Raw genomic sequence first — 12,427 nt, 5'->3', positions numbered from 1 at the left:
CTAGAGAATTTTTAGTTTTAGTTATTGTGTTGTTCATCATTGTTTGTTTGCTCTTTACTTCTTTTAGGTCCTTGTTAAACGTTTCTTGTATTTTCTCCATTCTATTAACGAGATTTTGGATCATCTTTACTATCATTACTCTGAATTCTCTTTCAGGTAGACTGCCTATTTCCTCTTCATTTATTTGGTCTGGTGGGTTTTTACCTTGCTCCTTCATCTGCTGTGTTTCTCTGTCTTCTCATTTTGCTTAACTTACTGTGTTTGGGGTCTCCTTTTCACAGGCTGCAGGTTCGTCATTCCCGTTGTTTTTGGTATCTGCCCCAGTGGCTAAGGTTGGTTCAGTGGGTTGTGTAGGCTACCTGGTGGAGGGGACTGGTGCCTGTGTTCTGGTGGATGAGGCTGAATCTTGTCTTTCTGGTGGGCAGGACCGCATCCAGTGGTGTGTTTTGGGGTGCCTCTGACCTTATTATGATTTTAGGTAGCCTCTCTGCTAATGGGTGGGGTTGTGTTCCTGTATTGCTAGTTTTTTGGCATAGGGTGTCCAGCACTGTAGCTTGCTGTCGTTGAGTGCATCTGGGTCTTAGCGTTGAGGTGGAGATCTCCGGGAGAGCTTTTGCTGTTTTATATTACATGGAGCCAGGAGGTCTCTGGTGGACGAATATCCTGAACTCGGCTCTCCCACCTCAGAGGGTCAGGCCTGACACCAGACTGGAGCACCAAGACCCTGTCAGCCACACGGTATCTATAAAATGTCTGGGAGAAACCACAGCAAGGCCGGGTTCTTAGCAGTTGCAGCCGTAACAGGAAGCTTATTCCTCCCTATGGGTGGGGCAACAAGTCTTCCTGCAGGTGCAAGGTTGCCTCCTTGGTCCTAAGAAAACTAACTTCTTGTCACCCTCACTATGGACTAGGCGCCGACATTGTGGTAGGACCACGCATGCGCCCTTTTTTCCTTTTTAAATTAATCTTTGAAAAATTCAATATCAATGTACTTCATCATCATTTGTTTTTTACTCTCCATGTTGTCTTGTTCTAAGATGCAGCATTGTAGTGCCAGAGAGCACCGTCGTGTTACTTCTAGAAGACGGATTTCCTCCATTTAGCTGCCTCCTCTTGCTCCTGCTGTGACTTGTTATATTAATTTGCTGTAGTAGTAGCCATGACATTAATGTACTTTCGGATTATTGAATGACACAAAGGATTTTTCATCTAACCTTCTCCTCCGCAGTGTCTCTAGACTGACGGTTTTAGCCATTAGTTTAAGTATCTCTTAATTCAGGTGATGTATAAGATAAGGATTTATTGCTATAAAGTGTTTTGGAAAGACAAAAGAAACTTATTAGGTTTATTTGAAAGTTCTGTTCATCTAATTTGAATTGTAATATGTATTATAACAAATGACACTAAGCAAAATTTTAATACTCATAGAAAATAAGATCTTTTCGCATTAGGGAAATGGCAAGAGGTTTAATCTTGAGTTAGTATTCAACTCTGCCCATAACTGGTGCTACAAATGTAAGCAAGTTATTTAAGCTTTCTCAGCTTGGCCTCTTCATCTGTAAAATAGGACTGGTAATGCCTGTGTAATAGAGTTGTAAAGATTAAGTATGAAATATTATGTAAAGGTCTTTACATAAAGTGCAGGTTCACTAAATCATAGTTCTTATTATGGAGCCCAAATCTAAAGGACCAGGCGGAGATCCATGACTTGTTCCTTCAGTGAAGAACAGTACTGGAAAATTTGACCCTGAATGACCGGAATTTCATTCTCTACAGTGAAATTGCTGGCATTTAAGCTGTTTATAATATACTAATATGATTTATGAATGTTATTTCTCAAGTTATCTGGAAACCAAGCAAAATTTACCAACCTTGAGTTTCTGGGTTGAGTAAAGCCTTGATCAGTAGAAGAATATTATTTGGTATCTATTTTCTCCTTTAATTTGAGGAGGCAGATCTAACAGCAAGGCCTCTCTGAATGTGCCAGCAGAGTTGCAGAATAATTTTGTTTTTTACAAACAGTTCATTATTAAAATGCTATTTAAGATGATCATTGCTGTTTGAGGGGAAAGTGCAGAAGAGCTATTTATTTATAAATATACAGGGCTAGGTCGGATGGATGTTTCGTTATTTGTTTTAATTCTGCACTTATTCATAGAGTACCACCAGTAACAATTACACTAATTACAGCTTAGACAGTCTTTTTGTTCTCAGTGTAAAGGCTTGGTATACTTTGTTTTGGTAGGAAAGGAATTTGGTAATTGAAGCGGGAAACTAAATTTAGTCTGGTTTTTTTTTAACGTTTTTTTTGGCCGCACCATGCGGCTTGTGGGATCTTAGTTCCCTGAACAGGAATTGAACCCAGGCCCATAGCAGTGAGAGCGTGGAGTTCTAACCACTAGACTGCCAGGGAATTCCCTAAATTTAGTTTTTAAAGCTTTATTTTTTGAGGTTTAAAGTTTCTTAACCTTTTAATATTGACATTATGTTAAAAAATTAAAAGCATAGAAATGTTTTTTAAGAGTAGTTTGGAGAAGACACATTTCTGTGTGCCATAACTCAATTTCCCAACCTACTTAGAAACACTTGGCAGTCTTCTGAATGAAACTGTAGACTAAGACCATGACTTTGTTTTAACTTAATTGCCTTCTACCATAAAATTAAGGTAAACTCTACCAAAGTCATTTCTTTTTGTTTGACTGTCTTGGTATGATAAGTAGGAATTTCTGTACTAGGGGTAGGTTCTAAGACGCTTGCCCCAAACTCTTGTCAGAACAGAAAGGACCGCACCCACCTGTCTTTTAAGAGTTTCCCCCTTGGCTTGCATCTCCTATGCCTAAACTTGGTCCCACCATCCCTATAAACTATAGGACAAGAGGGCAGTTAAAAAAAGAAAGATCCCTGGAGAAGATCCCTGAATAAGACTGAAAGGAAATAATGGAAAAGAACACATTCCTTCACTTCAGACACTGGAGCAGGCCTGCTGAAACAAAAGATTCTTGGTGGGAGAGAAAAAGGAAAAGCATGTAAAGGCTGTGGATAGATTTTTTGCCAGGAATTAAGGGTTGAGTGGGGAGGGTGTCAAGATAAAATGTTGGCTCATCCCACACAACTGTAATGTCTCATACTCTTACTTCTTCCCTTTTTCAAAAATTTGCCAAAGTTCATTGCCATCCATAGTAAATAAGATGGGGCCACTTGGGAAGTCTTGTATCCCTTAACTATATGACTTCTGGAGCCCAACACACCAGATTAGGGCAAGCAGGAGGTAAGGTAGGGGCCTAACAGCTGCTGTACTAGGACTAGCTTCTAGGTCTTGGAAGCACATTCTGTGTCTTTCCAGATGATTTTGAGAGTTTCTCTTGGTCTTTCAACATCCATTTATTCATATTTGCAGTGTCTTTTGATTTATTATTGGGTCTGTCTCTTGAATTTACAGATTCAAAACTCAGATCATAAAGACGTACAGTTAACAGTAATGCAACTCTGGAGCTTGTCTTTGTAACTATTCTTAATAGGATTGTTTTTTCTAAGTAGTTAAAGCAACTTCAAAACACCTATGGTAGGTGAATTCACTCTTGGTAAATGTACTATTTTATGGAATGAAATAGATAGTGAATGAATCTATGAAAAGTTCCTATTTTTTTTTACATTTACTAAAAATTTAAAAAGTCAATGATATATCTTTAGTAGTAATATACTCATTAAAATTAATTTCCATTTTCCATGTCTTGCTCTTTAGAAACTTATTAGGGTTTCTTTCCCTTCCTCAAGTACCCAGTTTCAGCAAGGTACTTGTAAAATCATTTTTCTTTGCTGTATGAAGATGGTCTTTAATATTGTTGCTTTCTAACGAAAGATTTGAAAAACTATTCCTTTGCATAATTTGTACTTATCATTTTAATGTCACTAAAGTATTTTAGCTTTCTCAGAAGAACTACCTCATCTGAAATACATATTTTCTATAAAAAGAATAAATTGCTAACATTTTTTTTTTTTGAGATAATGGTTTCTATAGACCCATGTTCAGGGAAGCCCAGTAGAAGACTATATTGAGTTATTTGGCCCTAAAAGCATTGAGTTATAAAAAGAACTAATAGAATCTGTAGTGTTTATGTATAGCTCATTATCAGAGGTGGCTGGCTGGAACTGGAAGTCATATTAAATATTTTATACCATTGATCCGATAAATGACATTACAGGAAGTCCTCAGCTTACAGTGATCGGATACCAGCAAGTCACTGACATCAGCAGTGTTAGGGCCACAATGCCCACCTATGTCATCACCTACAGCTTGTTCAAGCAGGCAACTCACAAGTCAACTTCTGTGAATCAACCTACTGCCTAGGGGGGCCTATGGTAAGGCCTCCAGCTTCCCAGTTGCCTCTACCAACTGATTCTGTTCTCTTTCTCCCTGTGCCTCAGAGTCTTTTAACTCCTAAATGGCAAGGGTTTCTGTTTTGTCTTTGTTCCTAAATAAAGGGTGGGGTGGAGGCAGAAGAGAGGTGTCCCAAGTGAAAACTGGAAAGACAGCATAGAAGGGGGTAGCAGGGGGACTAAAGAAATAATAGAAGTCTTTTTCTATTTCTTTTCTTTTTCTAAGGGCCAAATACTGAACAGTTTAGACTTTATGGTCTGTACTCACTTCTGCCGTTGTAGCAGCCATACACGATATGTGGATAAGTAACCTTGGCTGTGCTCCAATTAAATTCTATTTGCAAAACTAGGCAGCAGGCCTTTGGCCTAGTGGCCATAGTTTGCCACCCTCTGCATACTACAGGGTGTCCCTAGTAAACTGGGTCTAAGAGATATTCTAGAAGAGAAGTCCTTAAGACATTTAGAGCACTAGAACATTACTTAGTAAATGTGTAGTTTCTCAGGGGAACTGAGGACAACACTCATTTTGATGGTAAAAGTTGGTATCGAATATATTTTAAGTCTCACATGTTCATTTCTTAAAAATTGCTGATGAATGAAAAAAGCAGCCTCTGTTATAAAGCAAAACCCAGGACTAATGGTTAAGCAAAGAGAGGCCATAAGGAATCACTTTATAGATGACTTAACAGGGAAGCGGAGCTGTAAATGAGGATAAACTAGGCCTGATTTCCAGTCCATGCTGTGTCACACTGCCTGGCCCTGGAATCAAGTCAGGGCTTTAGAAGAGCAATCAGACTTTTAGATATGTGTATTTGGCAATATCTGAAGACAAAGTATTATTCTGTTAGATTTTGACGACTGTGATTTTTTTCTATAGGAATTGGTTAAACCTCTAATAGGACTTCAGATACCCCTTGAACTGAATTAGCCTTCTTACCATTACATGTAAAACATCACTGATATGTCCCACCATAATATAACAAACAGTGCTTACAATCTCTGACAGGTTGTTCATGCTGAAGGATTGGTCTCTATATTAAAGAAGAGGAATAATACTGTAGGAGATCATCCTGCCCAGATGCAACAGAAACCATCTAAACGAAGAGTGAGATTCCAAGAAATAGACGACAGCTTAGATCAAGGTAAAGTGCTCAGACTGTGTCTAACACAGATTTGATCAGTGTTTGCTGAAAGAATGAATTAATGTACAATAAGGTGTTTGGTAACAGGATTTGTAAAGAATATGTGGACTTAGTTGCTTTATCTTCTGTAAAGAAACACAGAGGATCAAACTATCATCAGTTCTTAAATAATTCCTAAGCAATTTGTTTTGCTCAAATAAGTGAGCAAGTTGCAAAATTCATCTCATTGCCTTCCTGTCCCACAGATAGTCCTCAATTTTCAGAGCTTATTTCAGTTTCTTTGTTTCGTGTTTTATTTTCTAGTTTTTGTTTGGTGTTTTTTAGTGAGCCTGCTATTTTTGTCTTCTTTTCAGTGGCAGTTCATACTCCTTCTTGACTGATGTGGAAAATATTTATGGATTACAAATATTTTCTCTTCGGTGATTTCTTCTTGACTCTGTAGAAAGAGGTGTCTCTCAAGAGTACAGTTTAGGGCTTCCCTGGTGGCGCAGTGGTTGAGAGTCCACCTGCCGATGCAGGGGACACGGATTCGTGCCCCGGTCCGGGAAGATCCCACATGCCGCGGAGCGGCTGGGCCCGTGAGCCATGGCCGCTGAGCCTGCGCGTCCGGAGCCTGTGCTCCTCAACGGGAGAGGCCACAACAGTGAGAGGTCCGCGTACCGGAAAAAAAAAAAAAAAAGAGTACAGTTTAGCACTGTTGCTATTGTTTGATTTTTTTTTCCTCCTGGGCTTATATTTAAGGTAGTGGTTAAATTTGTCTAGGGCCTAGGTAAATCAGAGTGAGTAGAAATATAGCCAAGAACCTGTCAGTATGCTTTTCATGTTTATAAAACAACTGCATTGTTAAAATAACAGTGTCAACGTGTAGATACGCTTTCTAAATATGACATAAAGTGATAGCAGTAGAGGTTTCTAAATTTTTACAATTATAAAGCTGGTAGGAACCTTGGAAATAATCTGTTCCCACCCCTCATTTTACCTCTGCACCTTGCTTGTAACTATCACAGTCCTCTCCAGATAAAGTGCTCAATTCTTTGTTTGTACCAATTGGTATTGAATCATTGCATACACAGTAGGGGGAACCCAGGATTTAGAACTGACAGTCCCTAGTTCCCTTAGTAGCCATCTCGTCTTACACTAAGTCACGTAACTTGTGCTCAGTAGCCGCCTGTGCCTCCTGGCTTCCATGTTGGGCAGCACAGCTCTAAATACTATCAGTGCATGTAGTTAAAACAAAGTAGATGTTTTAAAATAAATTGTATCTAAATGTTTGTATATAAATATATGATAATGAAGAAATACCCAGAAAAGTACATAAACTAGATTGTTAACAAAGATAAGAGGGTGGGTGGGAATCATGCCAAAAAGAGAAAAGATGGTAAAAATACTGAACTGACCAAAAACCAAAAAAACCCCAAGAAACACAACATGAATGATATGATCCTTTTTATTTGTGTGTATAAAAATTATGCTAAGTATAAATTATTAAATCTATTAATGTCTTTTAATTATTAAAATCTATTAAACTGTAAATGTGTAAATCACAGGACAATACAATTACATAATCCTGTTTTTATAAAAATCCTGAAACCACATGTGTTTGATCTAGAAGGATACACACCATATTTAACAGTGTTTACCTCTTGGTTGAGAGGGGAATATGATTGGGTAGGAATAAAAGGGAAGAGTCCCTTAGACTCTTAGATACTTTCATGTTTAAATTTTTATGGGGAGAATATATTCACATATTACTGTAAAATCTTCCAAATAAATTCTATTTGGTTTATATTGGGTTCTGTAAAATTTGTGTTTTTAATCATAAAAGTAATATACACTAATCATGAAAAAACTTAGACAATAATGAAGTAGAAAGTTTAAGGCTCCCAACCCTCCCTCCCTTGAGGGTTTCCCCCAGGTATTGATTGAAGTTCTTACCATCCTTTCAAAACACATTCTGTATATATGCATGTATATGTGCGTACATACACATGTGCCCTTTTTTTTTTTAACATGAATGGTTCATTATATACCGTTATGTCACGGCTTTTTAATTTAACCATCAATCTTGGACATCTTTCTTTGAACATGTATTAAATTTACTCCATTCTGTAAAACAGTTGCATAGTATTCCATGATATGAATCTCCCATAATTATTTAACTCTTCCATTGTAACTAGAATAACTAAGTTATTCTCAACTTTATGTTATAACAAACTTTGCTGCAGTGAACATGCCTGTAAATATGCTATTGTGTTTTGTGCAGATCTGTAGGCTTAATTCCTGAAAGTGGATTTGCTAGGCTAGGTGATCAGGACCATATGGACCAGTTGGCCTCAGGCAGTCCTTCCTTGTTTATACCTATTATCCCAGCACTGCATTCACTTAACACTCTTTCACTGTCAAAAGTGCCCCAGGCTGGATGATAAATTAATTTAAAATGTTAATAGATACTGCCAGATTACCTTCCGAGAAGGTTTTGGTACACCCTCATCATGCTGATCATAAAACTTCTTAGTCTTTTCCAAATATTTTTAATTTTTCTTTAATTATGAGTGATCATTAAGACTTTCAACAGAGAGTAGTTATTTTCTTCAATATAGAAAGACTCATGTGGACATCTTTATTAAAAACAAGCCTGCCAAAGTTGTTTAAGAAATGAAATTACTGTACTAGCTAGAACTTCACTATTCCACTGAAAGATAAAATTGAGTATTACTAAGATGCAAGATCCCACTCAGACATTTTTGCTTGTTTGTTTAATATCAAATTGACTTTGCTTTAAGGTGGTCCCATGATGTGAACTCCAAAGATACTGTAATAGTGAGGTTACGTATAATTTGTACTCTAAAATAATGCTATGAGCACATCAGAGAAGTATTGCCATTTTTTTCTCTTTTTTTATGGAAATGGTTATATTCATTGTATAAATGAGCTAGTTTTAATTTTAGCATTCACAAGCTCTACAAGTATATATCTTTATGGTAACTAATAGGTCCTTGTATAGTCATTGGTGTCCTAGCTTCCTGTCAGTGACTATCCATAGAGGACTAATATTAGAAACATCTAGTTATCTTAATCAGTGAGCAGACAGCAGATACTAGGCATTAATTTTGTGTCAGTTTAACCTTACTCTGTTTTCCTGTTTGCAGATGAAGTTGGAGGTGGTTCCTGTATTTTACTGGTCTTGCTGTGCATAGTGACGGTTTTCCTTAGTGTGGGAGGAACTGCATTATACTGCACTTTTGGTGACACGGAGTCACCTGTTTGTACAGACTTTGCAGACAACATGGATTTCTATTACACTAAGTTACTGCAGGGAATGGCAGGACTTAAACACTGGATCTACCTCTCCTAGCAGCATTCAAGAGGGACAGGCATGCTGGCCGTGAGAATCAAAGAGTGAAACTTTCTAAATAGCTTTTATTTCAAGAGTTCTGTAACATGCGCCTCCCTTCCCCAGTGAGGAACCACAAACATCAGAAACAGCAGCTTTAACTGGCAAAACAGAGGAACTCAGAATAATCCACATAATGATACAGATATTGATCTGAGCACTGTGGATGGAAGGAATGGTCTTTGGAGAGCATGTCCACCTCCTCCTCGCTGTTTCCTAGTGTAATGAGCTACAGAATTAAACAGGGCAGTGTTGGAGCCAAACCATTTTGGGCTACCTTGTCAGGCTAATGGCTAAGGACACTTGTGGTTTATAACCGTTTGTCCAAAGACATTGCTTCCAGCCATCACGCAATAAGTTTGTGTGTAATGAAAAAGAGTTACCTTACAGTTTCAATGTCTTTTTTTAGTTCACCTTGGGAGCTATGTAATTTAGGCTTTGGGCACTCTCCAGATTTCCATTTGTGAAATGATTATGTTTGTGTGTGTGTGCTTGTGTATTTCAGACAGTTATCATAAGCAAAAACCCAACGTAGAATAACAAAGATTATTCTTTCAACATGACTATAGATGTGCAGCCACAAAACTTTCAAGAAGGCTTAACTGTGGAACAGATGAACGGTACAAATCTTGGCCCTGAATTAAGAAACTGTGACAGATCTGTGACAGTTAACTTTATTAACTAGCCAGAAATTAATCACAGGCCTAGAGGTAAAATTAAAGAGCTCCCTCTGAGTGTCAGGCAACCAGTTTCATCGTGGATTCAGTGCTTCCTGATATAATAAATGCTGGATTCATCTCGATTCAATAAATACTTACTGAGCACCTATTATGTTCTGAGAATCTAAGAACCCTTCTATAAAGATAAATAAGGTATTAGTTCCTGCTCTAGATGTTTTAATTCTGGCCTTATGTAAAATAAACTAATACTTTGGCAAATGAAATTAAATCATCATATATAATTCAGTATTAACAGATCATACATTCAGATGCTTGAATGTGCGTTCATATCATGGGCTTGATTTAGACCTAATGTGAGGTCATTAGGGGAAAATTCAATCATATCTTAAATAGGCAAATGTCTGATTTTTATTTAAATCTGTCAATTTCCTTTTCTAAGGTGCAGTGGTCTAACAATTAGGAAGCCTTGCTTTGGCTTTTTATGTCATTGGCAGCATTCTAAAAGAAACAAAACACATGAACTATAGTTTTCTGGAAGTGACTATTATTTCATGTTTTTCTGTGAGGATCATTTGAAAGAAAAAGAGAGTTTTCTTTCTAGTTGTTACTGGCTGGTACAGTACCTCCCTTTGTGTTTCTGCTTATTTATTTAGACTTATGATTTTTAAAGGGCTTTTTATAGAAGTTGAAATTGTGTCATTTAGCATGCATCTGGTTATCCCAATGCTAGATATTTAATTACTGTATACTTAGTGTTTTGATTTTCTATAATTTCAGCTCAGTGTGGTTTTAGGCTTGTTTATTTTTAAATTGATGTTTTATTTTTACTTATAATACTGTTTGACTTGTCTGTATCATGTCACCATAAACTATAATATTTTCAAGGATTATAGATCAAAGATATTTATTTAGAAGTGTACAAGATACTGAAATCTAGATTCCTTATACTTAAGGATGATTTTATTAGAAGATTATTTTAATGTTCTATTATAAATTTTAAGAATTTGTATTCAAATTGTATGTAAATATTTAAAATGTTGATGGTACTATATTATGTGGTTCTGTAAAAGACATTCACAAAGTCTACTGTGAGGGGCATCCCCATCAGAGACAAACCTCTTCTGTTTTACCCTCATGATTTCTAGTTACAGAAATTTGGTGATGCTGATTTCTGCCGGTTTTATGTGAAGATAAGTCAAAATTTCCCTCCTGTTCACCTTTTTAGGTCACTGTTGAAGTCCTAAAAACTCTATATGTCATGTTTTCCTATTGGCCACCAGGACCATTACTTCTGAAACTGAAGGTTTCCTGGGAACCTTCACACTGAGGTGAAAGAACTGAGATAATACTTTGGTACTCTGTGGAGTCCAGTTGAGTCTCAGAAGAACCACGTGTGTCCTCACTACTTCCCAGGGAGGGTGAGGTGAGCTCAGGAGCATATTGATGTCTTGATTTAAAATAGGCATGAAATCTCAACTAGAAAAATTAGGACAACTTTTAAAAATGTAATTGTCATTTATTGCATGAATTGGAGTAATTCTATCTGGTGATGAGAGAAATTGTTATCTCTCGCATAAAAAAATCATCCAGTTTTACTATAATGTAATTTTTTCTGTCATTTGAAAGCACTGACAACTATTTGTAACTAATCTTCCTTAAGAACTGTATTTGAGGGTAACAGATCAAGCTTGTAATTTAAAATCTATACCCAAAAAATGTCTCAGAGAGTTTATTTGAACCCCTTGGGTACTGAGAAAAACCGCTTTAAAGTGAAAGTAAAATAATTTCAGAAGTTGGTCTGGCACCACGAGTAGATTACTTTGGGTAGTCTAATAGCTCCCTACGTAAAGGCTCCTATGCTTCTAAAACACTTTCCCATCTGCCTGAAACAGCAACCGAAATTCACTCTAAAAATTCATTCCTTTAGATTTAAAAATCAAGTCCCTCTGGGAGGTTTACTATATTGAGCTGTGAATTATGCTAAGAGGATTTAAAATTTGAAGGTAGGCCTTATTTTGAAAGGACAGATGTGAATTGGATCTTGCTGGAATGGCAGGGTGGAGGAAAGGGTAGGAATTTAGAAGTAAAAGAGGGAAGGTGGGGAAAGGACAAGAAATCTTTTACCTATTACCTGTTTTGCTGAAGCTGACTTTGTGACGTTTAATCCCAATCCAGAGAGAGACTGAATATTTGTGTTCCCACTAACGTGACCTGTATAACTCTGTTCATTTCTATGGGCTCAGTTAATATTAACCCACCCTTGTATACTTAATTATGAAGTGTATATAGTGTTTTCACATTTATTCATTTGATGCTTACTTAGATCAGTAAACACACATCCCTTAAATCAGGTCTTGTGACTCCCGAAGCCATTATACTTTCTCTTCTATCATGTTGCCTCCATCCTCAAAAAGAATAAGAGTGATCTAGGGTTTATGGCACAAGTTCTAGTGCCATCTGCTATTTTAATAACCTCAAAGATAAACATTTGGTGAGCCTCATGTACTAAGGAATTTTCTTTAAGGAATTCTGGTAGCTTTTAAATCTCTCTTGGTGTAGGCTACTGAGCATCTCTTCTTCCTGGTCCTGAGAAGAGTAAGTCCTGAAATCAACCTCTTGTCTCTTGCCCCGAGAACAGTGCAGAACCATGAGCAACAGTGTTTATTACTCTCTGTACCTTGGCAAACATTGGCGTGTCTGCAGTGTGCCAAGCACTGAGCTCGGTGCTGGGGCTCTCGAAACAAGAAATGGTACCAGCTTAAAGAAGTTAGTGTCTGGTAAGGTAAATATATTTGTGAAAGGGGGAAAAAAAATGAAGAAATATAGGATACTAC

The 12,427-nt window shown here is 37.2% G+C and overlaps 1 protein-coding gene across 2 annotated transcripts in view; it reads left to right on the top strand.

The window, feature by feature from the left end:
• The window catches only part of CNST (consortin, connexin sorting protein), a 114,772-nt gene extending 104,239 nt beyond the window's left edge, over positions 1 to 10,533 (top strand). For both annotated transcript variants that reach the window (XM_060305425.2, XM_030868508.3), the window contains 2 exons: positions 5,384 to 5,519; positions 8,669 to 10,533. In XM_060305425.2, the coding sequence (XP_060161408.1) occupies positions 5,384 to 5,519; positions 8,669 to 8,874 (342 nt within the window). In that variant the 3' untranslated portion in view covers positions 8,875 to 10,533. The remainder of the gene's footprint in view (positions 1 to 5,383; positions 5,520 to 8,668) is intronic.
• Positions 10,534 to 12,427: the final 1,894 nt, after the last annotated feature.

Source organism: Globicephala melas, chromosome 1 (genome assembly GCF_963455315.2).
Source record: "Globicephala melas chromosome 1, mGloMel1.2, whole genome shotgun sequence".
In the NCBI taxonomy this organism is placed as follows: Eukaryota; Metazoa; Chordata; class Mammalia; order Artiodactyla; family Delphinidae; genus Globicephala; species Globicephala melas.
Note: the sequence above shows the minus strand (reverse complement) of the source record. Positions and strands in the feature narration are given on the sequence as shown.